Genomic DNA, 25,185 nt, shown 5'->3' with positions numbered 1-25,185 from the left:
TGTTACAGTATAACCTAGATACAATATATGTGTGTAAATCCAATTTTCTTGTTGCACGTTAAGAACTGGATTCCAAAGGTATAAGTAACCTGGGTAAATAGACAGCAGTGCTAACAATTGACATTCAATTCCCAGTGTTCCTTCTCTGGGTATAGTTGTTTCTGTCCATTATTGATCAGCTGGAAGTGTGTTGGATCCACTTCCATCAGAATACGTCCTCATACAGTATCATTGTTGAAGTGAATAATGATCTGGTTCTGTTCATTTCACTCAGCATCAGTTGATGTAAGTCTCTCCAAATCTCTCTGTATTCCTCCTGCTGCTCATTTCTTACAGAGCAATAATATTGCATAACCTTCATATACCATAATTTACCCAACCATTCTCCAATTGATGGGCATCCATTCATTTTCCAGTTTCTAGACACTACGAAAAGAGCTGCCAAATTCTGGCACATACAGGTTCCTTTCCCCTCCTCAGTATTTCTTTGGGATATAAGCCCAATAGCAGCATTGCTGGATCAAAGGGTATACACAGTTTGATAACTTTTTGGGCATAATTCCAGATTGCTCTCCAGAATGATTGGATTCTTTCACAACTCCACCAACAATGCATCAGTGTCCCAGTTTTCCCACACAGGATTAACTTCTTGTAGAAGGTGACATTTGAATTGAATTTTAAAGGAAGCCTGGAAAGTTTGGAGGTAGTGATAATGGGATAAGAACAGCTCAGGTGTGGGGAGACACTAAGTCTAAACTAAGATTATTTGTCTACCATTTTCACCTAAATATGTGCAGATGAAGGGAGACTATAGCATACAGGCAAGAATATAGCATAGAGGCATATAAATAGAACTGAAAGAAATCCCCCTTATTTCACAGAAGAAAAAAATGAATCCCAGAGTGGGGTTTGCTTAAGGCTTAGCTCTGAGTAGGAACTTTTGTTTTTCCAAACCATGCCTGTGTATAATGTCCTTCACTTGGAAGGGAAAGCGGCTTAGGATAACTCTCGTAGTAGGGAGGCAAAGATCTGAGTTGGGGGAAGCATCATGGGATGGAGGAAAGAGCCCACCCCAGCTCCCATCTGGTGGTTTCCTATTTTAGCTAATTATTCTTTTAACTAGGTGTTAAGTTTTGTTTTCCTGTGCTGTCGAAGGACTGAGAATACTGTCTGCTGCCTCTAAATTTGGTACTCTCTAAATTCAGTCCCTTGGGACAAATCCCCTATCCCCCTGCCCTAGTTAGGGCTCTGGTCCAAGGTCACATGCATGTTAAACTTGGGGTTTGAACCCACAATCCGGTTTTATCTTCTTCCTGTTCTATCCCTTTGCTTTTGTCAAACATTATTTTGCAAGGATATACTTATTTATTGATGCAGAGTCATCTCTGTTCTTTAAAGCACCAGACCCCAATGGATTTTTATCATTACAATCCTGTAATTTTGTCTCTCTGACCCTTCCGCCACATTGTGACTAAGCTCCTTCTCCACGTCATGTTTTGGGCCCCTTGTAAACCATAAAGGTCTCCATGGAAACACAGGTATCATTATTTAGCTCCAAGAGCCAGGTGGGAGTTAATGCATAAAGTGGACTGTGAAAGGGCAACTGTGCAGACCTTAAGTTGGATGGGAGAAAGTTCTCAAACACAGCAAGCGCTCTCAGGAAATCGGACAACTGGCAAGGTCTGAGCTAGCTCCTAGGAAGGGCTCAGAATCAGTCCTAGTCAGGATAAGCAAAATGTTTTCCTAACAGACAACATTTACAGTTTTGCTTTTGAAAGATCACTGTTTGTAGGTTGAATATGCTAAACCTCTTCCTGGAAAGGGGGAGTAATTTAGCCTTTTGTGACTGAGAGGTCATTGTAGGATTTATGTCTACAAGTTCAATCTGCTTTCCCTCCTCTCTAGTACTGAAATAAAACATTATTAAGGTCTAATAGGACATCCAGGTCATGCAGTGGATAGAGTGCTGGGTCTGAACTTAAAAAGACTCATCTCCCTGAACTCGTCTGGCTTCGGACACTTGTTGAATGTGTGGCCCTGGTCAAGTCACTTATCTGCCTCAGTTTCCTTATCTGTCAAATGAGCCAGAGAAGGCAACAGTAAACTACCTCAGTATCTCTTTTTCAAGAAAACTCTAAAATTGGGTCATGAAGACTTGGACATGATTGAACAAAACAACAATATATTAGATATCGGACCTTACCAGAAATATTTGATGCAATGACAAAGTAGAAATATTTGAACATTAATATGAAGGTAGTTTCACCCTAAGGTATTAGAAATTTTCAAAAATTGACCAAAAACTTTGTCTATTTGCCTTTAAGATCTGACATTCTAAGGAAGCACATGGCACATGAATATGAGAAATTATTGTTACTGTTATGATATTCTTCCCATCTGTAGTTGTCCCTCTCACAACTTTACTTTATTTAATTGACTACCATTTTCATCTAAATATGTGCAGATGAAGGGAGAATATAGCAGAGAGGCATATTAATAGAGCCTCTTAAATTTTAAGAGTTAAGAAGCCTTGGGCTGCAAGATGACAATTCCTTCAGGTCCAGCTGGTATTGTAGGAAGTGGACCTTCATTCAAATCCTACGTCTCTGGCTTTGGTGTCCAGTGACTCACTGATCCTTCAGGCTCTAAATCCGTGATCATTTCACTTTTGCAAAGACCCCTTCCGTCTCATTTTAGCAAACTATATCGCTTTAAGTATGGTTTACTATAGCATATCAGTACCTCACCTCCTTGAACTCATGGGGAGGAAATCTGTTAATTTTTTCCTTTTAATTCTCTGCAGGGCAAACAATACTCTAGTCTTGGCTTCCTGACAGCTTTTTCTAAGGTTTTGTGTTCTCTCTCTCTCTCTCTCTCTCTCTCTCTCTCTCTCTCTCTCTCTCTCTCTCTCCTCTCTCTCTCTCTCTCTCTCTCTCTCTTCTCTCTCTTCTCTCTCTCTCTCTCTCTCTCTCTCTCTCTCTCTCCTCTTCTCTCTCTCCTCTCTTCTCTCTCCTCTCTCCTCTCTCCTCTCTTCTCTCTTCTCTCTTCTCTCTTCTCTCTTCTCTCTTCTCTCTTCTCTCTTCTCTCTTCTCTCTTCTCTCTTCTCTCTTCTCTCTTCTCTCTTCTCTCTTCTCTCTTCTCTCTTCTCTCTTCTCTCTTCTCTCTCTCTCTCTCTCTCTCTCTCTCTCTCTCTCTCTCTCTCTCTCTCTCTCTGTCTCTCCAGAGTAAGGAGCTGGGGGGAGAAAGGTGTTAAACTTGATTTTTCTCCTCCTCCCCCACAGGGTGCTACCCGGATTCACAACAAAGACATTTCCAGAAGTGGTGCATCCAATTAGTCATAGACAACAGACAGGAGGACCTGGGGCGAGAGCTCAGAACTATAAATAGAAGATCTAGGCAAGGGTCTGTTGGGGCTGGGTATCTATGGCAGAATCTCATTTCTCCTTTGGGAGGGTCTCCTAGTCCATGGGCAAGGTTCCCCCTACTGCTGGCCCTCAATCCAGTGCTGATCCATCCGGCCTCATAAACACTTCTGGTAATGGTGACCCTTTCTCATCCTAAGGCTATCCTTTCCGGTCATAATTGTTCTGCAATTTTTCCTGAAATTGAACCAAAATCAAAAGGTTCTACCCATTTCTGCTCTTTTGAACCATGCAGAGGAAAGACCCAAGAACTTGATCCTCTTCAGTTATAGAGGTAGCCCCAAGAGCTTGTGATTCCTCCAGGTCTTAATGCTGGCAGATGGTGCAGCTAGAAAACCAGGGCTTTCATTCCCATACCTTCTTTTCTCCAGCCTGAGTATCCACAGTCCTTCAAGTAGCTGCCCGATCACCCATCTCTGCACACTCTCCATTCTGTCAGTGTTTATTAACAAATATGGCATCAAGAACAGGACATAATATTCCAGCTGTTTTGTCCGGGCTGACCTCCCCGTTCTGGACACTGTGCTTTAATTAATCCAGCCTGATGATTGTAATAGCTTTTTTGGCTACTATGTTGTACAGACCCATTTTAAACTTGAAATAAATGAAAAATTCCCAGTTGTTTTTCAGAAAGACGATGGTCCAACTGCACGTCTCCCTACCGCTCCTCCACCTGTACATTTTGGAGCTTATTTCTTGAACCCAAGGGCAGATCTTTGTATTTATCCCCATGAGTTAGTAGGGAAGTTCCCCTCAGAGTCAGCGATCTGTATTCCAATCCTGACTGATTCATTCTGGCTCTGTAGTCAGTGTTCTTCTTGTAGCTCTCCTGAGTGTATGACATGCCGAGAAGGGGCCAATCTACTTTGGTGGATGGTGTTTTCAGATTGGGAATTCCCTCCCCCATCTTACCCAGTGCAAAATGAACCATATTTAGTTCTACACCTTTTTAATTCTTAGCGCTTGGCTAGAGTGTTCACTACCCTATCTGATTTGTGTCATCTGACTTGGGGAAGTTATTCTCTCTCTGCCTTCCTCTTTTATCCAAGTCCATAGAGTCATTTGCACCAGGATTGGGTTTTAGGATACATAAAGGGTCACTGCTTTTTCCATCAAAGGGAAATGCAAAGAGCAATAATTCAGTGCTCTAGGTATTTGATACTTATTACAGGCCAGGCGCTGTTCTATGCCATGGGCATTTAAAAATAGAACAAAACAAAACAGTTCTGCCTTCAAAGAACTTACAATCTTTGTATTTATCTGAATATACAGATATTTATCTGAAATACATTTACTAATTTCTAAACGCATTTATTGTTCTTTGATTATTTTTATTAGTAGTAGTAATTTTTTTTGGGGGGGGGCAATTTGGGTTAAGTGACTTGCCCAGGGTCACACAGCTAGGAAGTGTTAAGTGTCTGAGACCAGATTTGAACTTGGGTCCTCCTGAATTCAAGGCTGGTGCTCTATCCACTGTGCCACCTAGCTGCCCCTCTTTGATTATTTTTAAATATAGCCACAGTTTCTCCCACTATCCCATACCTTTTGAGACACACATACCATTTAACAAATGTTTTTAAAAACACAAAAAAGGACTTGATTCATTAAATCATCTGAAAACATATTTATTGTACATGAACCACTGCCATATCTACGTAATTGTGGGGCAAGAATGTCTTGTATCCCTTCTTTGCAGAAGTTTGTGATGTTTACTATTAGTTTGTGTGTGTGTGTGTGTGTGTGTGTGTGTGTGTGCATATTCTTTCATTTACATTGTTGGAGTATATATTTTGACAAGTATTTATTTAGTGTTTGCTCAAAGTTATTAATTATAATAACTGTTACCTAAATAATAGTGTGAGATATTTACAAGTGGCTTTAAGTTGCTTGAATATAAAAAAATTCACAGAAATCCCAACTATTGATCAAAACAAGCGTGAATTAAACACCTAAGATGTACCAGGCACTTGTATTAGGTGCTAAGGATGCCAAAATGATGACTACTCTGATTCACCTGGGGATACCATTATTGAACCACGGTGAACATTAAGGGCTGGGAGAATTCTGAGGAGGCATTTGAGCCGAGCCTCAAAGGAGGAGTTGAGAAGCAATCCACTTCCAGGGATGAGAGAAAAGCACTACAGAGTCATGGGGGCTGGAGATGAATGCTGAATTGATGAAATCAAGGCTTAGTTGGATAGAAAGAGCAATGGGCTCTGGGAAGATTTCTCCTCTTGCTTACTCTAGTCCCTCTCATTATTAAATGGATGCTACCCATGGTGATTTTACCCTGAATATTAAGCATGGCCTCTTTTTCTTAAATTTCTCCAACTGCTTGCATTTCTTGGGAAACAAGTTCCTCTTGTGCCTCTTCGTATTTCATTAATTGGCCTTGTATTTACTTATCTATGGCCATGCTGTGGGCTCCCTTTGTGGGCAGGGAATGTTTTGTTTCTGTTTTTGTTATTATGTCTCCGGCACCATGGACAGTGCTAAGCACACATTAGGTGCTTAATAAATGTTGAATTTTTGTGTGTGTCTTAGACATAGTGACCATGAGTTTGGATCATTTCTATGATATGATTCTTATGACACTAACTTTACTAAGCTATGTGTCCCATGAGAAGGTCACTTAATCTCACTCTTGTTCACAATGAGGCTTAAAATTATGTTCTCTCTCCGTATCATGGAAAGGGCTTTTGTAAATCATCCTGTGTTACTTAGATGTCAATCATTGTGAGGTAATGGCTTCTAGATATCTTTAGGCAACACCCTAAGATCCCTCATCTTGAGGGGCTTTTGAAGGAATAGGACTAGATACCATCAGTTTTTTCCAGGGATGGGGAAGGGAAGAGAGCATTTATGTGACACCTACTGTATTCCAAACATTGTGCTAACTACTTTATAAATATTAACTACCTCATGGAATTAGCACTTTTATTATCCCCATTTATGTTAACTGGACAGACTGAGATGAAGTGATTTGCTAAGAATCACACAGAGTAAAGTTTCTTGGCTGCATTTGAATACAGGTCTCCCTGATTCCAAGCAGGGTACTCTATTCACTATTTAGCTGCCAGAATCTTCAGAGTGGGGTTCTGTCTCACCTGAGCTTTTTGTCTCCTCCCACATCCCACATGGTATTCTGTATAAAGTAGGTGCTTAATCAATGTCCTGACAGAGCAAGGCCATCCAAGCCTTTCTGTTTCTCATCTCAACTGATCATTTAAGCTAAGCAGACTTGAGGTAGTGATTGCTACCTGGATGGGAGACCACCTTTGTGATAAGGCATTGAACTTGAAGTGAGGAAAACACGGTTGAAATCCTTGACTCAGACTCCACTGAATAGGTAGGGGTCACTTAACCCCTCTGTACCCCAATTTCCCCATCTGTAAATGAAGTCCTAGTTTCCTTCCAGCTCTAAATAATGCATTATGAACTCACATTTCTATGGGGCTGCAGAGTTTGCAAATGAACCACTAGAAAATGCTCTGTGTATCTGCTACTGCTGCCCACGCAGAGCCTGTGGTTTGGTTAATGTGGGTCTCTGCTGTTTGGGCTGCCCACTTCCATGTGACTTTCCCAGTGCTAGACAAAGCACTGATGGGCCGGGGAGAAAGCAGGGAGAGAGCCGCTTTCCTGGATCTTGGGCAGTGGGAGCCAGTGCCCCTTAAACTAGCTTTTTACAGAATCCCAGAGTTGGAAGGATCTTGGGTGTCTCTAGTCCAACCCATATCTCAACAGTCATCCCCTCTATGATCTTCTTGGAATGAACAGCTGATCTCTGCTTGAAGACCTCCAGTGAATGGGATCCTACTGTGGTTGAATTTGCCCTTGTGGATAATAACTGGAAGTAAGAAAACTGCCCTTGGAACCTTCACAACTTCCACCTATACTTAGTTCTGCCCTTCATGGCCTAGTACAGTGAAGCTAATTCATTTCTTCTTATTCTAAGAACGGGCTGAGGAAGATAGAACTTCCTGAGGAGAAAACAGTCCAGTCTCCTCATTTCACAGATGAGTAAATTAAGGAGAAATGATGCATTCAAGTCCTAGACTCAGAATCTTCCCTATGGCTTCTGTTTGCTAAGAAGTGCCTTGGTGGTGGTCACTCCGTGCCATGGGCTGTAGAATTGGGGTAGTTTGTTGGTGCTTGTCTGTGGCAGTGATGGCAACTCGGTGCCTTCTTATCCAGGGTGGACCTTAACCGCGTGGTTAAAACTTCCAACAAGGCTTCCTTTGCCCATTGGCGCTTTCTTCTTGACATTGGATGTGGAATATCAGCTCAGTGACTTTGTGGAACGCCGACTTCATAGTAGTCCATATTAGAGCGCAATGTGGTCCTGAGAACACTCCAGCCATCACCCAAGTAACTCTCTTGGTACAGGGATCGAGGAACCTTTATAGCCGATGTGTCAGCCAGGTTGCTTATGGCTCATAGTACTTTCAACTACAGATTAAACTGTGGTTGCAAAATATTTAACAAAATAAGTTAATATTGTGACAATATTATATTTTAGAACTATGCAATTGCAGAGGTCCTGGTTTATCTCTGAGGTTGACAGCGCTGCTATGCACCAGTATATTGTATAATTGAATATAATAATTGTATTATTCTATGGAATGAGACAAAAGATGATGGTGCTTTTTATTTCTTTTTTCATTTTCATAGTTTTCCTTTTACATTTCAACTTGGTTCAAATGAAATAAAATGAATATATAAGATGAATTGTTTAAATTTTAAAATTTTTGATTTTTTTTTTTTTTTAAATCACCTCATTTTTACACATCTCTTTCTCTTCTCCTGGACAGAGAGCCATTCTTTCTGATGAAGTTTAAAAAGAACAAATAGCCGTCAAGTCCAACAGCTTATCTAGTGCTTTGCTTCTGTAACCTTCTATCTCTGCAAAGGTCCCCAAGGACCTCTCCATATAGCTGATGTCTTCCCTTCTGTGTTCTCTCTTCCATGAGAATGATATCTCCTTGAGTGTTGCAACTGATCATTTCATTTGTACCCTTTGTACACAGTAAGCACATAATAAATGCATTTTTCATTGATTCAAGAGATGAAGGTGCATTTTCTCTCTTCAAAGTTGAGCTCATTCATTATAATTTATACATACTCTTCCCTTCCACTCCTCCACTGCCCAGCTTGTTGTGTGAAAAGATTTGGGGAGAAAAGGTAGGTCATTCTCTACCTGAGTAAATTTGGATAAATCTCTTTTCTTCTCTGTGGCTTAGTTCCCGTGTCTTTAAAATGAACTAGTAAGGTCAGATGCATCCTTCCAATTCTTTATCTACAATTCTATGATTTGAAATATTTATTGACAAAATTATGGAGCAAAATATATGTGTGTTTGTGGGGGGGAGGGCAGACAGAAAGCTTGTCAAAATGAGAGTCAGTGGTAATTCTATGACTTGGTTTGGCTCAGTAATGTCCAGACAAACCCATCTGTCTGCATGTTAACGATGAGTCATGGCGGTGATGTTATTTCCTGTGCTGACATAGACAGAGACCTGGTATGTACCCTTCCTTCCTCCCCACACCCTCCAGATATCTGGGTATACACAACCTTGATCCTAACTCTCCTTGGGAAGAAAATGGGGGAGAAGCGTGGGGGCAAGAAGGAGAGGAGGCAGGACTGTGGAGAGGAAGGCTGGGAGGAGGGCGGCCGTTTCCCTCTGGTAAGTCTGCTCTGAGAGCTGACCAAGACCTTTAAACAAGATGAAACTTGCTTCTTTGCTCTCTAAATTCCGTATAGATTTAGGGATTTGCACAACTGAGCTTGTCCAGACAGCCAGAGGATCCAACATCCCTTCCCTTTGGCTTACCAGGAAATGTCAGTGTTTTTAAAAAAAAAAAATGTTTTGGGTTGATTTCAGTCCACAGCCTCAGGTTCAAATAAACTAGTGTTTATTAAGTGTATTTTAGGTACAAGATTTGGTACAAGGATTCAAAGACCAAAGTGAAAAAGAGCCCGTCGCCTTAGATTTTTCTGTTTTCTAATATAGGTTGGGTGATGACTTCCTGGGATGTTGTCAAGCATATGGTTTGAATTAGATTTCCTTCAGGGTCCCTTCTATAATTTCAGTCCATGTGCCATGGACCATTTCATTGGCAGGAGCCAAAGGCTGTTGGACACTGTCAAGGATGTTGTAGGGGGAACACTCTTGAGCAAAGTGCTTAACACATAGTTGGTTCTAGATAAATGTTCACTGAATTTGCCTTTAGGTTTAGATAGACCATAAAATTATAGACTTAAAGCTAGAAGGGACCTGAATGGCCAGAAAGTCCAAATATCTCATTTGATCGTTAGGGCAACTGAGGTTTAAGTGACTTGGCCAGGATCAAACAGCCTGTCAAGATCTGAAGCGGGATTTAAACTCAGGTCTTTGATGGCTTCAGAATTCCTTTCGAATTCAGAAATTTTGGGACTGGTAGTTGCTATAGTCAAGGAGCGGTCTCCAGAAGGGATCATTAACTCAGGGACTTCTTTTGAGCTCCCACTAGAAATTAATCTGAGATGAGACCCAATCCAAAGGTTCTTCAATCTTGGATTCCCTGGGTTGGTTAATAGGTAGATGGCGCTTCCAGGGACAGCACAGCTGATGGAACAGATTTTCCAAATAGCTCCAGGATCGTGGTCACTCCCAGCTCCACGCTGAGGTTTCTTAGAGACTGTGTATGAGAGTCTCACTGTTCACCAGTATTCCAGTGGAGCTCCAGTTCTCCACCAATTTCCTATTTAAAGAGCAAGAAGTGGGTTTCGCAATTGCTGTGACCTAATTTTAGGCAGGTTACAGCCAAGGCTAGTTATTTGCTTATTTAAAAAACATACAGTTACAATTTCCACATTAGTGAATCCATAGGACTTTCATTGCATGTATGAAAGTCACTTTTAGGTAGGATTTATTTGTTTTTTTAAATTCCTAAAAAATAGCACAAAGCTTTTTATTGTGTGTTGTGTTTTTCAAAACCCTTTCACTCCTACGGGTATTTATTTTATGGAGTTTTGAGACAGCAGAGTTAGAAACACTTTCCCCTCCCACAAGAGGAAACCTGGGACATCTTAGGTGTATATATACATATGTCTTTGGCCATCCTTTCTTTCCTTCTTGTTGCAGAAGCGAAGGTTGAATTCTGTGGGATTTCTTTAGAAAGGAAGTGAACTTTGCGTTGCTTATAATTCAGGTGTAATTTTATCATTTTCAGTTCCCCCTTCTCTTCCTGAATATCTTTGTCTTTGTCTCTCTCTCTCTCTCTCTCTCTCTCTCTCTCTCTCTCTCTCTCTCTCTCTCTCTCTCGCTCTCTCTCTCTCTCTCTCTCGTGTGTGTGTGTGTGTGTGTGTGTGTGTGTGTGTGTGTGTATATATCTTTTAAATCATCACTCAGGATAAAGATTCTGTAATTTCAGTTTGGAATATTCTTGAGGGACAAATGGAAGTACACAAGTTTCTGTTGTGAATTTAATGTGTGTGTTGTGTGTGTGTGTGTATCTTTTAAATCATCATTCAGAACAAAGATTTTGTCATTTCAGTTTGGAATATTCTTGAGGGACAAATTGAAGTACACAAGTTTCTGTTGTGAATTTAATGTGTGTGTGTGTGTGTGTGTGTGTGTGTGTGTGTATATATATCTTTTAAATCATCACTCAGGATAAAGATTTTGTAATTTCAGTTTGGAATATTCTTGAGGGACAAATTGAAGTACACTCAAGTTTCTGTTGTGAATTTAACTTGTGTGTGCATGTATGTGTGTATAGTGTGTGTGTGTATATATATATATATATCTTTTAAATCATCATTCAGAATAAAGATTTTGTCATTTCAGTTTGGAATATTCTTGAGGGACAAATTGAAGTACACAAGTTTCTGTTGTTAATTTAATGTGTGTGTGTTGTGTGTGTGTGTATATATATATCTTTTAAATCATCACTCAGGATAAAGATTTTGTCATTTCAGTTTGGAATATTCTTGAGGGACAAATTGAAGTACACTCAAGTTTCTGTTGTGAATTTAACTTGTGTGTGTGTGTGTGTGTGTGTGTGTGTGTGTGTGTGTGTGTGTCTAACTAAACATGGCATCTGAAATCTTGAAGTTTTTGCCATCTTAGTTCAGCAGGGCACATAATCACAGCAGCTCACTGTGCCATTGCATTTATTATGCAATATATATAATGGAGGGGAATACTCTCCTTCTCCTGCCTTAGCCCCCAGGTAAGGGAGAAGGGAAAACCCAGCCAATTAGAGCGCCCATCAGATATGTAATTGGTCCTAAGTCTGGGATTTCCCCCCCTCCCACCCCCGCCTTGCCATGAGCTAACATCTCTCCTTTGTGCTGGAATACAGAAGTGCCTCAGCTGGGAGAAATGTTGCACGTCCCCTCCCTCCAGCCCCTCCCCACTTGGCTTCCAGGGTAGGGCAGAAGGGCTTTTGAGGGTGTCTTTCTCACCTGAGCTCCAGACAGCGAGCGGCCCTGGGAATTGTAACAAGATGATTATCATGTGAGAAAGAGAGAGAGGAGGCAGAGAGAAAGCGTGTGTGGGGCAGACAGAAGGGAGAGGCTGGAGGGAGAAGCAGCTGTCATTCCAAGCTTTTTCTTGGCGATTCTCGAGCATGATTTGGCATCCAGGATTTCGGCTGTTTTGATGCAAAGAAAAGCAGGGCTGTTCTGAGCCCGGGCTCGTGCATCCCGGGCTGTGTCCGCTATGTACTATGTTGCTGCTTTATACCTTTTTAATATCCTTTCTAGAATCAATCTACCGCCGAGGGGCCAGAAGATGGAGGAAGCTCTACCGAGTGAATGGGCATCTGTTTCAAGCCAAACGTTTTAACAGAGTGAGTACTGCGGCCGGGGAGATGCTTGGGGGACTGGGGTTGGCAGGGGCCTGTGGGGTGGGGAGGAGGAGGGAGGAAGGCTGGGGAGGGATTGATTGTGCCATTCTTCCGGGGCCGAAAAACAACAAGAGAGGGGAATGGGGGAGAGCGATGGTTGCATGTGAAGCCGGGCTGTGTTGTATTCGGTGCATAATGATGAGAAAAAGTCAGAAGTCCTTGCATTATTTACTGTCTTGGGTGGATGATAGAAACCCTTTATTTTCCAGCTCGTCTCGAGTTGTTTTCTTCATGTGTGTCTGTGGGGGTGTTTAAATTGGTTTTTTTTTTTTTTTTTTAATCCACTAACATTCCAAGTCTGGGTTCCCCTCACCCCCGATCATGATTGCCTCTAAAGACAGTTGAAAGGATTTTAAAAAATAATTGTCTTCCGTTTGTCCATGTACTGGGGCTCTTGGATCCCTGATTGCTTAAAATTCTTGCAGTTAGAGAACCATGTGGCTGCTAATGAGATAAATAATAGCTCCCTTGTATTTTGCTTAAGCTGGAAACAAGGCTATTTTCTGCCCTTAAGGGTCTCCCAGAACCCCACGAGAGAGCGGTCAACCTCATGGGTAATGTTGATTCGCGTTTGTGACCTGGTCCATCTGCCATAGTGAGGGAGGCTCCTCTCCCAGCCCCCATTTCTGGTGCTGTGGGGAGATGGTCACCCCCAGAATACAGGAGAGTTCAGCCAGGCTCAGAGAGGGATGTGATTTTTTTCACTATTTGCTCAGATTTCAAATTGGGTGTTCTCTGGTGGCCGTCTGTATCCTTTCCCACCATAGCAAAGTACAAACCATGGAACTTTCCCCATTCCCCATGTTAATAACTGACATATTAAAGTAGGTTACATTCTGCTCTGTGGGTATCCTTTCTGCTGTTCATTTCCTCCTTTTTAATTTTTTAAGCCTTCCATAAACACAGGAGACAGAGAGCACTTTTGAAATTATGCCATTATTCAGTTCATTTTGGATTGTACTCGGAAGAATTCTTTAGGGGATAGGACCCAGATCTGTGAGTTCATTTATTGGGAACCTCCTGATGAGGGAAGTCCCTCTACCAAAACAGGTTGGTCCCTCCCCTCCGACTAATAGTCCCAGAGAGGTTCCCTCCAGCACTAAGGAAGCCGGCAGCGTCTCCACGGTCCTACCACCAATATATGTCAGAGTGAGCATTTTGAAGCCAGGAATTCTGGGCTCTTCGGCCTGCACTCTTCCATATAGCAAACAGCATGCTCTGAATCCCAGCACCAGAAAGGCCCGAGTGCAGACTCCAATAGCTCTGGGAACCCTTGACACCTGTCGCAGGTTTGTCTTAAGGGTCAAACAAGAGCTAATTTATTTTGTAAATCTTTATCATAACAGAAATGGCTGTTGTTGTTTTTTTTTTGTTTGTTTGTTTTTGTTTTTGTTATTTTTGTTTTTGTTTTTGTTTTTATTTTTTGTTTTTTAATGGAATCCATTATTTTGTTTTATTTCATTTTAGTACAAAGTACTGTGCCAAGCACCAAGGCTATAGAGACTATGTATAAAAATTCTTGCCTTCAGGTGTTTACATTTTACTAAGGGCATATAAGCCCCAAACAGGTGAGCAAATAAACAATTCTTTGAGAAAACACTTAATGAGTAGAGGAATGTTAGAAGTCTTCCCAGAGGAAGTGATACCTGGAATGAGCCGTTTTCAAATAAGTGGGAAAATGTTATTGGTGCCCCGTAAGGAGCCAGGGATCCTCACAGCTCTTGAATATTGAGAGAGCTTGAAATCCTTTTTGATATACCAAATATTTAATGTGGAATATGACTGGCTGAGATGGCGGGGAGCCAGGGGTTGACAATATGATTTCTTCCCTCTTTATTACTGATGTTGCTGATAATACGCTTCTAGATAGAGGTTTAGTAGATGGTTTTGGATTAGGTTTTTAGGTAGTATAGTCAGCCTGTTGTGGGATAGATCATCCTAAAATGTTGGCTTGAGAACATTGATTTTAGCATCTATAAGACCTGTATTAGCTCCTGCCTCATTCTGTCAGACTCTGGACCATTACTCCTTACAGGAATAATGGAAGGGGGAAATGGAAGGAGATTAAGCAAGGCCATAGGGAGAAAGGAAAGAAGGAAGGAAGGAGTGATGGAGGGAGGTAAGGAAGGAAGGAAAGTGGAATATAGGGAGGGAGAGGAAGGAAGGGAAGGAGGTAAAAGAAGAAAGAAAGGAAGGAAGGAGGGAGGAATGAAAAAATACACAACTATGTCTATATACAGTTATAGAGCTTTAAAAGTTTTCAGAAATTATTCTGTTCTTAATCTTAAACTATTAGTCATATCCAGTGGACTTTATTCCTTCTAGAGTTAACTGATTTCAAGCTAGACTTTAGTGTATATTTTTTAAAAACTCCACTACAAACAAAATTACTACTCTCATATGTCTGTAGCACTGTGTGTAGAAAATAAACTTTTTTTTTTTTAAATGTGCCGTAAAAATAGTCCTATTTATACTTCTCTGAACTGGGGCTGCCTGTCTCAGTGTTGTATCTGTGGCCAGCCTGTAAATTCCTGTAGTCCACCCTTTCCAAATATCAGGAAAGAGACAATGTAATCCTTGTTCATCTGCCCTCACTTTGTCTTCCAGTGAAACTTGTCTCTCTTGTCACTGTTACTGGCTGGCTGGTAAAATAGTGGGTCCCCATAGGGAATGATGGGATTTTCCCATCACCTCACATCACCTCAGTTTCCTCTTCTGTTAAATGGGGAAGACAATAATAGTGTTTGCTCAAAAGCCCTAAGTCTGTGTGGAGAATCTCTTTAAAGCATCAGAAAAAGATGGAGAGCTGGAAGAAGAACTCTTAACCATGAGAATGAAGCGCAGGAACGAGGGATATTGAGTCTGGAGAAAAGAAGTATTAATATTTGAGGGATTGTCATGTGGCATTCAATGAAGCGAGCATTTATAAAGTGCCCACTGTGTACCAGGCTAAGCCCTGGAAAAGCTAAAGATAGTTCCTGACTTTTAGAAGAAGAATGGAGGAAATGAAGTAAAAATCATTATGTATAAACAAGATAATGCCCTGAATAAACTGCAGATGATAATCTTAGGGGTAAGGCATCCAGCAGAAATAGGAGCAACAGGTAAATCTGAAAAGAGAAAAATTTTAGCCTAACATTAAAAAGCCCTTCCCAACAATTCGAGCTGTCCCAGTGTGGAAAGACTGTTTATTGAATAGATCAGAGCCAAGACTTCAGTGCTTACTTGGCAATGCGTTCAACTAGATGAGGTCACTTCCAGCTCTGTAATTATTCTATTTTGAATAGGGAAACTGAGTCCCAAAATTATACAGGAAGCCCATGGAAGAATCTGCATCATGGAGTCAGTCCATCAGCAAACACTGCAAACAAAAGCCTGCCTTCTATAAGCTTCCACTCTGCTGGAGGAGATAGGATATAAATACATAAATCTGTGCAAAATAACTTTGAGGAGAGCCCCTAGTAGTTTGGGGATCAGTAAAGACCTTCCAGAGAAGATGGCGTAAGCTGAGCTTTGAAGGCCACATTTAAAGGAAATTTCTTTAAGTAAGAGATAGAGTTGAGTAGTGAGTGGTGGTACTCTGTGCAATGTTGGTTTTGTGGAGGACAAAGGGAGGAAGGGAGAGATGGAAGAAGGGAGAAAGAAAGAAGGAAACAGAGAGGAAGGGAGGAATGATGTTAGGGAGGGATACTAAGAAGTCCGATTTGACTGTGTCTTAAACTATGTGGAGAGTTTCTTATAATAAAGCTGGAAAACTGTTGGAGACCAATTATTTAAAAGGCTTTCATTTTGAACCAGAAGGCAAGGCAATATGGTGAATCCCGACTCAACGTTGTATGATTTTAGATGTCACTTTAAAATTTTCTTAGCCTCAATCTGATGGACTAAGAATCACAGGAACTAGAAAGTAGTTCTGCTCTAGTCCCAACACTTACAGATGGGGAAACTGAGGATCAGGAGTCCATGATGTTTTCCTTGCATCACATTGTATTTTAATAGCTTTTGAAGAGTTGTGCTAATGTACCAGCAATAGAACCTGATCTTCCAAGTAATTGTTGTGACCTGCTATATTTTTGGATGTAAGCTAACGAAGATGCATTAAGCTTATTACAATATTCCAGACCTTGGTTCCCGTTGGTAGGTAGCTCAAGAATGAAACACTGGCTTTCCAAATGGGATGAGCAAAAGCTTTCTTTTTTTTCAGCAGAGTAAGTGTTATGTTGGAAAGGACTGGAAGGAGAAGGCTTAGATTCAAATCCTGCTTATGACCTTGAGCATATTCTTAAGCACTCTGGGCCTCAGGGTACTGTTTTGTAATCTGAGAGGATTGGGCTGATTGGGCTCTTGAGGACTCTTGTAGCTCTTGATGTAACTTGCCTCCAGGAATACTCTATCCATATAGTATTCATTTTTTTTTTTTCATTAGATTTTTCAATAAAAACTTCGATTATAAATAAGTTTTTTTTAAAAAACTATGGAATAAAAGAGAACAGTAGATTACTCCCATGAAAGCTATGACTCCTAAATGATTTACTATTTTTTTTTCAAAAAGCAATTATTGCTATTAAAAAAAAATACAGTTATCCCATCCATATCTCCAAGGGTAGTCAAGTGGGACCCTCACAACCTGGAAAATTGGGCACTTTTTATTTTTGGCCCTTCCTTTGTACCAGAGAAGAAGAAATTATATATATTTATATATTTTTTGGCATAACAAAAGAGAAAATTGCTGCTAAAAGTTAAATAAGTAATTATAATAGTAAATAATTAAAATTATTGTGATTGAAATGTTGATATCATACAATACCATACATATATTTTATACATTTCTGAGTTTCTAAACGTTTTCTGTGCACACTGGCCTTTGCATTTTATCTGTCGCTTTCACAAATCCTTAAAATTCCCTTTTAATGTCTTACGTTGAACCTCAATATATCAAAACTGAAATGGGGAAAGCAGTGATATAGAAGGGATAATTCTGTGTGTGTGTGTGTGTGTGTGTGTGTGTGTGTGTGTGTGTGTGTGTGTGAGAGAGAGAGAGAGAGAGAGAGAGAGAGAGAGAGAGACAGATCACAATCGCTCATTTTTCTTGCTATTTTCCCTCCCCTGCCCCTGGAACCATTCCTATAACAAAATATATTTTAAAAGTGGTTCAGCAGTATTAGGAAAAAACCTGACTCAATCTTCAGTATTCCACAGTCAACCCCCCTCACTTGTAGAAAGAAGTCAGAATAGTTTTATTGGGATAGAATGTAATCATTACAATCATACAGCATTCAATTTCTAACATTTTATTGTTTACATTTTTAATAGATGTTACCTTTGTGTAAATTTACTAAACTTTGTATCAGTTCATGTAAATCTTCCAATACTTCCCTCAATTCTTCACTTCCATCATTTCTCATGATATTTCATGACATTCATATGCACATTTTATTTATTTTTCTTCCATCTATACACAGCTGTATCTTTATGACTTGTGACACATGGCCTTTTTTCCCCATGACTTCATTATATCTCTATGTGGAATAATTAAAATGTAAATTGTCAAGGAAATGATTTTCCAAAGAAATACAGGAGAATAGCATTTCCAGGCCTCTAATTATACTGTATCTAGTAATTAGGAAGAAATAGATAGATAAATCAATGGAATAGACTAGCAAAAGAAAAATCAAATAATAATTGAATTCAACGTTCAATGAACCCTAAGGCATAAATTATGTAGGAAAGCACTCCCTGGGTGACAAGAATCGCTAGGAAAATGAGAAAGTGTTCTAGCAGATGCCAACATTTCTCACCATGTACCAGGAAAGATTCAAGATGGATGGGGCTAGAATGGAAGCACAAAATTCAAGATAACCTCTGTCCAAAAAGAGCTGCCATTCTTGTGGAGAAAATTAATGATATAAAGAAAATACCAAGTCATGGAGAAGGCTACATAATAAATGGAGGATTAGGAAAGACCATGGGTCTTTCTTTAAAGGGAGGAAGGGAGAGGTGAAGTCGGAGGCACAGTGGCCATGGGTCACAGCCACTGGAAAGGAAACCATCCGTGGAAAAAACGAATACACAGGCTAGTGGGCCAGCTGTCCCTGAAAGGGAGTAAACTGACCTCCTTTAAAGGATTCAAGAAATGTATGTCTCTAATCATCTGGTTTTTTTTCTTTTTTTGGTTTTTTTCTTTGTTTCTTGCTTAATGAGCAGCATCTCACTCAAAAGTTGTTTTTTTTCCCTGTGATTTGTGCTGATTTTTTTTCTCACCTGATATTTTGGGGCCCTTGTTGGTCACAGTTCTTTTCTTATGTTAATTGTGGGAACTTCTAATAAAATGTCCCCTTTCCTCTGAGAAGGAGACTCCAGCACTTCCATGTTTAGCGTTTATAGAAATTTTTTTGGTTTGAACTGGTCAGACAAGGGGACTGTTAAAAACTCATTTCAACCTGGTGGAGTCATCCTCAAAATGTGGGGTTTAGTCAGCTGGGACAGACGTCTCTCAGTCTGAGTCAGTTAGGTGACACTGGGGATGGAGCTACAGTCCTGAAGCTAGGAGAACTTGAGTTAAATCCAGTCTTAACCTCTATAGATGTGTGAGCATAGTTTGGAATTATTGCCTCACTCTCCTCAAAAAATTCTCTGTCAGCTTGGTCACTTGGAAGACCGGCTAAACAAACAAGAGTACTCCTCTTCCCCCTGAAAAAATCCCCCCCCCCAAAGAAACAAATAAATAAAAAACTAATTATGCCCCAAAGAAGGGGGACCCCATAGGTCAAGTTCATTAATACCTGCTCCCCTTTGCCCCAATATAAAGCAGCTCTTTGGAATTCTGGGAGCTTTGTTTAATCACAAGAGATGCTATTGTACCTTCTGTACATATGATTTCTGACACTTGCACACATACAGTCATACGTACATATACATACACCTGACACAAACATACACAAACATACACAGTCACCCTGCACACACACACAAGTGCATGGAGTTTCCACCCTCGGTCTGGCTTGACTTGTGCACAGCAGAATGGGGCACTTCATTCTGAGCAACAACAGTCAGGGAGACGCCGTGACCCACCCACAGACCAAGAACAGTTTCATTGGGGTCTGCCTGAATGAAGCATTCATTCCACTCTTGGCATCAGCCTCCAGATTTCCTTTCTGGATTATTTTGAAGGTTATAATAACCTTCAAACCCAAGGTAGCATGGTCAGTGGGCATCAGATACGCAGTGTCCTGAGCACTAATTAAAGCACTTGTTTGAATGTAGTTCTGTGCTGGAGGTGGATGTGGAAATAAAAACAAGGATGGGCCAATTCCATCTTTTTATAAATGGAGGATCATGGAATTGTGGATTTAGAATTGTGGACCATCTAGACCCCAGCTTCTTACCTTATTTTGTGTCCCTAGGTGGCGTCTCATAACGGAATGTGGGGGGTGCAAAATTGTGATTTATTGTCAATTAATATTTGATTTGTGTTGCTTTTTATATACTTGGTGTTTTATAAAAATTTCCTGGGCAAAAAGTCATGAATGGAAAAAGTTTAAGGAGTTCTGATCTAGACCAATCCCATCATTTTATAGATGAATAAAATGAAGATCTCAGAATTACAAATTTAGCGTTACTTGGAGAAAGATCCCAGAGAGCATTGAAGACGCGAGTTCAAATTCTGCTTTTCCAATTTACTGAGTCATTTTGGGTAGTTCACTTTACCTCAGTTTCCTCTTCTAGAAAGAATGGAGAAGGAAATCACAAACCACTCCAGTATCTCTGCCCAGTAAACCCCAAATGTAGTCACAAGTATTCAGAAGGAACTGAAAACACCTGAAGAACAAAAATGTGGGACCCAAAGCTACTATACACAGTGTTAGAAGATCAACTTATTTAGTCTTTGATGCCCTGTTGACAGGCAACTGAAAGCCAAAGCATCCAAGATGTTGGATTATTGGAGCTACTACTTGATGCAAAAGTGGAAGGAAGGAAGGAAGGAAGGAAGGAAGGAAGGAAGGAAGGAAGGAAGGAAGGAAGGAAAATTCCAGGCCTCCTGCAAAGCTAGGCAAGTAGGATGAGGAAGGAAGGAAGGAAGGAAGGAAGGAAGGAAGAATTATTTTTAAACCTCCATTTTTATGGGAGAAGAAATTGAGTCAGGGATAAAGTGCCTGCTAGGTAGGTTTCTACTATCCACTTCTTCTTTTGTTCTGATATTGCCATTTCCCAGTCTCTTCCTCTCCTTCTCTTGAGAAGGCTTGAATATATGTACAAGTCTTGTATGTAACTCCCCTCTGCCTGCACCTCTATCTGTTTCTCCCTTGATTAGAGATCAATGTTCTTTATCCTAAGTTCCACAGACGTATAAGTCCATGGCTAGATTTTAGGGGTGCCATGAACTTAACTGGGGGAGAAAAAAAATCTGTCTCTATTTTCATTAACGTCTACCTGAAATTTGTCCCTCTCTTCCTTAAGAGAGAAATCCTCCTGAGAAAGGGTCCGTAGCCTTCCCCTGATTGTCACCAGCTTCATCCCAGGTTCAGGAAAGGTTAAAGACTCTGCTTTAGGGGAAATGGTCATGGTTTCCTTGGGTCATTGTGGGCATGGTGATTTCTGCTGTCTCTGCTTATCTGGGGAGACAGTTTCATGACCTTTTCCCAGAGCAAAGTGAGCTCCTTCTGTCCAGACATGTGGACCTTCTGGCTTCCAACACATCCGCCACCTGGCACACCCCCGTCTAGTCCACATGGTTCACTGAGAGTCTGCTCTCTGAATTATTGATGGTACCTGACTTTCCTAATTTCTGCCCAATGTCTGGTACCACAGACGCTCTCACAATCTATCTTTTGGCCTTTCCTGTCACTATTTGTTAGACCCATTTTCCCCACCCCCAAGTATGCTTGTTAATAATCCAATTTAAAAAAACATATTAAGCTCCTACTATGTCCTCACTAGTATGCTCCCTGCATATCTTGGCTGATGTCTTCCAAAGCTGGCCTTGGATACCTGCCATGATGGCTTACTGAGGCTCACTAGGGATCTTTGGTCCCAAAGACTGTGGCAATCTCTGATTCACAATTTATAACCATCCAGCATGGTGTGGTCCTTGAATTATCGAGATTAAGAAGATAACCTTTGGCCACAAAGATCAGCCTGAGCTCGGAGGGAATGCTCCATTACAAATGACATGAATTCTCACATTCTGGGTCATTCTCCATCTTCATCATCACTGAAGACTCAATGAGCTGTCTCTCTCCCCCCCCCTCCCCCCAATTTCTTGTAATGATCTGAAAAGCAGCCCCATTTTGTTAGATTTGCTTTTCCTGGATTGATTGCTCAGCCATTGGCTTGGAGAATCATGGGCTTCTTTAAGGAAAAAATCCTATAGCATTAAGGCTTGGGGGAAGGGGGAAATTCTGAGGGGAGTGCCTTCCAAGCCCAGGGAACAACTTGTCCGAGTAAGTGCACAGAAGCTGGAGATTAAGCGTCGAATTCAGGAAATGATTTGGCTGGAACATAGAGTAAAAGAAAAGTACATATGGGAACTAAGACCATAAAATGAAACCAGATTCTAAAAAGCCCTAAATACCCAACTGAGTCTTTTGTATCATATATATACCCACACCCACACATAATATTTTATATTGAATTTTATAACAGAGGCACTAGTGAGCTCCTGAGGGTGCTTGAGTGTGGGAGAGACTTGTTTAGAAATATGACTTTTTCAATTCTTCACAATGCAGATGGAGAGGAAAGAGTCTGGGATTCATGGGCCCAAGCAGTCAGGAGTCTGAGGTGTGAGACTAATCATTTTCCTTCTCTCACCTCCCAGCTGAAATCCTTATTTTAATAAGAGATTTCTTCTGGCAGAAGTCTAGAGAGCTGCTTTCTTGTTTCTCCCCTGTTATGCTGAAGCTGTTTATGTTAATCTTTATTTATTTATTTTTTTTCCTGGAGAATCTAGTCTTTCTCCTCTGGGTCTATTTGCTAAGTTTGACTGGGTTTGGTGTCCCAGAGACTTCTTTGAAATGTAAATGTACTCTTTAATTTTTCCATGAATAGGCAGGGGCTGGGTTAGGTCTCTCCAGTTCCCATTTTAAAATCATAGCCTTTGGGAAGTCAGATGATGCCCTGGAAAATTTTTTTATTTTTTTAGTTTTTTTAATGTAAGGTTTTGAGACTCTTGCCTGTAGCCCTCTCTCCCTCCCCTCCTTCCCCAGCTTGGAGGCAGGTTTCCTGCTCCTGGATGGTCGGTCTCAAGCATAAGCTTTATTCTCGGCTGCTCAGACATTTATTAAATGCTTGCTATGTTTAAGGACTGGAAGCGATTCAAGCCAATGCAGAAAGCATTTATTCAGGTCCTATTATGAAGCAGGCAAGAAGTACCATGTCTCTCTAGGACTGGCCTGGAATTTAGAAAGAACTGCAGGGAGGATGCTTGTAATGAGAGAGGGAATTTCTTCTCTGGGAGTTTCCTGGACCAATGATGTCACAGGTCCAAAAAAATCCCACGGACAACTTATCGGGAACAAGGAGAGGTAGAATAGCAAGGTGAATAAATAGAGAGCAGATCTCTCCAATCTCACCTCTGAATGGTCCTGCCTGTGGGATTCTAGGTAAAGTGATACCTCTCTCAGGCCGCTTTGTAAGGATGGCCAGTTTTCAGAGCTGTGTTTCCTTATTTGGCAGCTCTTCCACCAATGTGTGGGGCATGGCTGTACAAAGATAAAAGACTCCCCTTTAAAGGACTCCTACTATGTTGGAGAGAGAGGGAGGATGAGGAGATGAATATTTGCACAATTCATCAATAAGCATTTATTAAGTCCCTACTGTATGCTAGGCATAAAAAAAAAATGGAAAAGATGTCTTGTCCCCAAGGTCCTTCCAGTCTAATAAATAAGTTTCAGACTAGTCCCTAACTGCAACTGTGAGGGGATTAAAAGAGGAGAACCTTTAGCTGCAGGAGCTCTAGGAATTACAAGACGATGATGTGTTGAGGGATAGCATTCCTCGATAGAATATCATTTGGGAAATAAGTAGAGTACTAGGTAGAGTAGTGGATAGCGCTGGTTTTTGAGTCAGGAAGACCTGAGTTCAAATCGGGCTTCCTGGGCCGGTCACTTAACCCTCTTTGGTTTAAATTCTCCATAATAAAATTCGACAGAAAAGAAAATAGCAAACCACTGCAGCATCTTTGTCAAAAACAAAATAAAAAATGAATAAGCAACAAAAAGGAAGTAACTAAAACTGTATTGTGGGGAAATCTATTCTGATTAAAAAAAAAAATAGAGGAGGATTAAAAGCCAAAGAGAAAAAGATTGGTTTATCCTAGAGCTAAGTTTCTTGAGCTGTAGAGTAAGGAATATAATTTCAACTGGTTTGTGATCATGAGATATTGATAATTGAAGCATTTAAGACTTTGCCAGTTGAGTGGTTGAGGTGAGTCCCTGGGGGTGTTTTCACACCATGGAATGTGCTGTAATGAAATCAGAAATCCAGTGCCTCTGCCCTCATCTGTATTTAAATGAAACCAGCTAGAATGTTGTGTTCCACAAGGTTCTGGCCAATCTTGGACCTAGTTGTCTCCATGTTACCGTGGGGCCATCAACAGCCTGAAGGAAGGGCCTGGTATTTGCCAATAGGCAACAGTTGGGGATGATGGAACAAAATCTGAAATCTTCAGTCTCATTTTCCAATTTGAAGACTTGTCGGCAAGTGCCCTACTTCGGGAAAGCTTCCCAGGCTCTATGGAAATGAGAATTGAAGCTTAGTCATTCTTCACCCACATCCATTCTCACTTTTTCCTTTACTCCTCTGTGCCCCCTTGTCATTTCTGAATCCGACGGGCGGAATGGAATCAAGGCGAGATTGTACACACCTTCAGCCTCAATTTCCCCCTCTGTGATATGGAGGAAAAGGTTCTTTCCAGCCCTCTGTAGATTACTGTGGGCTAATAACTGAATAATGGCAGTGGGATTTGTTTGCATTTGTTTCTCAGGGCTGACATTTAACTTAATGCTATTTTAAAGGTGAATTGTTTTGTAAGACCTCACAGAAAGCCATTTTTCTGTCAATTATCAAAGTCAGAGAAAAAACACTTTTTTTTTTTTCAGTTAATAAAAATAGTTCTTAATGTCTGCATAAGTGGCTTATAAATAAAGCAGTGGTGCCCATATAGGAACAAAGACTCGCCATCAAGTTGAAAGGGCCTTTGCAATCAAATAGCCACCTCCCTGCCAGCATGGGGATTGTCCCAAGGGAAGGTTATTTGGTTACTTTTCAGAGCCTTCAGTGACAGGTAACTCATTACCTCATGAGGCAGATCACTTAGCGTTTAGACACTGACCAGTGACAAGTTCTAGATGTGCCTGGTGGGAAGGCGCTTAGCCATGGGTCCTTCAGTAACTTGTACATAGAATACACATTTTTTTGTTTTGGTTTTTTTTTGGGGGGGGAGGGGTCTATTTTGCTATGTCTCTTAAGTTTAGTTTTCTGGACAAGTGATCTCATTCCTTCCTCAAACGGGGACCAGTCTGTACTGTATGAGGCTCTGTGCTTGTTCAAAGGCAAAAGGGAGCAAAGAAATCCCTGTCGTCAAGGAGCTTACATTCAACTGGGGTGGAAATCAGAGAGAAGGAAATGAGAGAGAGAGAGAGAGGGGGGGGGGGAGGAGAGAGAGAGAGAGAGAGAGAGAGAGAGAGAGAGAGAGAGAGAGAGAGAGAGAGACAGAGAGACAGAGAGAGAGACAGAGAGAGAGAGTGGGGGGGGGAGGAGAGAGAGAGCCAGACAAGAGAGAGAGAGAGACAGAGAGAGAGAGAGAGAGAGAGAGAGAGAGAGAGAGAGAGAGAGAGAGACAGAGAGAGAGAGAGAGACAGAGAGAGAGAGTGGG

The 25,185-nt window shown here is 41.0% G+C and overlaps 1 protein-coding gene across 2 annotated transcripts in view; it reads left to right on the top strand.

The window, feature by feature from the left end:
* PRKCZ (protein kinase C zeta) overlaps positions 1-25,185 on the top strand; it is a 231,008-nt gene that overhangs the window by 143,621 nt on the left and 62,202 nt on the right. For both annotated transcript variants that reach the window (XM_074306514.1, XM_074306515.1), the window contains one exon: positions 12,172-12,257. In XM_074306514.1, the coding sequence (XP_074162615.1) occupies positions 12,172-12,257 (86 nt within the window). The remainder of the gene's footprint in view (positions 1-12,171; positions 12,258-25,185) is intronic.

Source organism: Sminthopsis crassicaudata, chromosome 3 (genome assembly GCF_048593235.1).
Source record: "Sminthopsis crassicaudata isolate SCR6 chromosome 3, ASM4859323v1, whole genome shotgun sequence".
NCBI lineage: Eukaryota > Metazoa > Chordata > Mammalia > Dasyuromorphia > Dasyuridae > Sminthopsis > Sminthopsis crassicaudata.
This window is presented reverse-complemented; position numbering and strand designations above follow the sequence as displayed.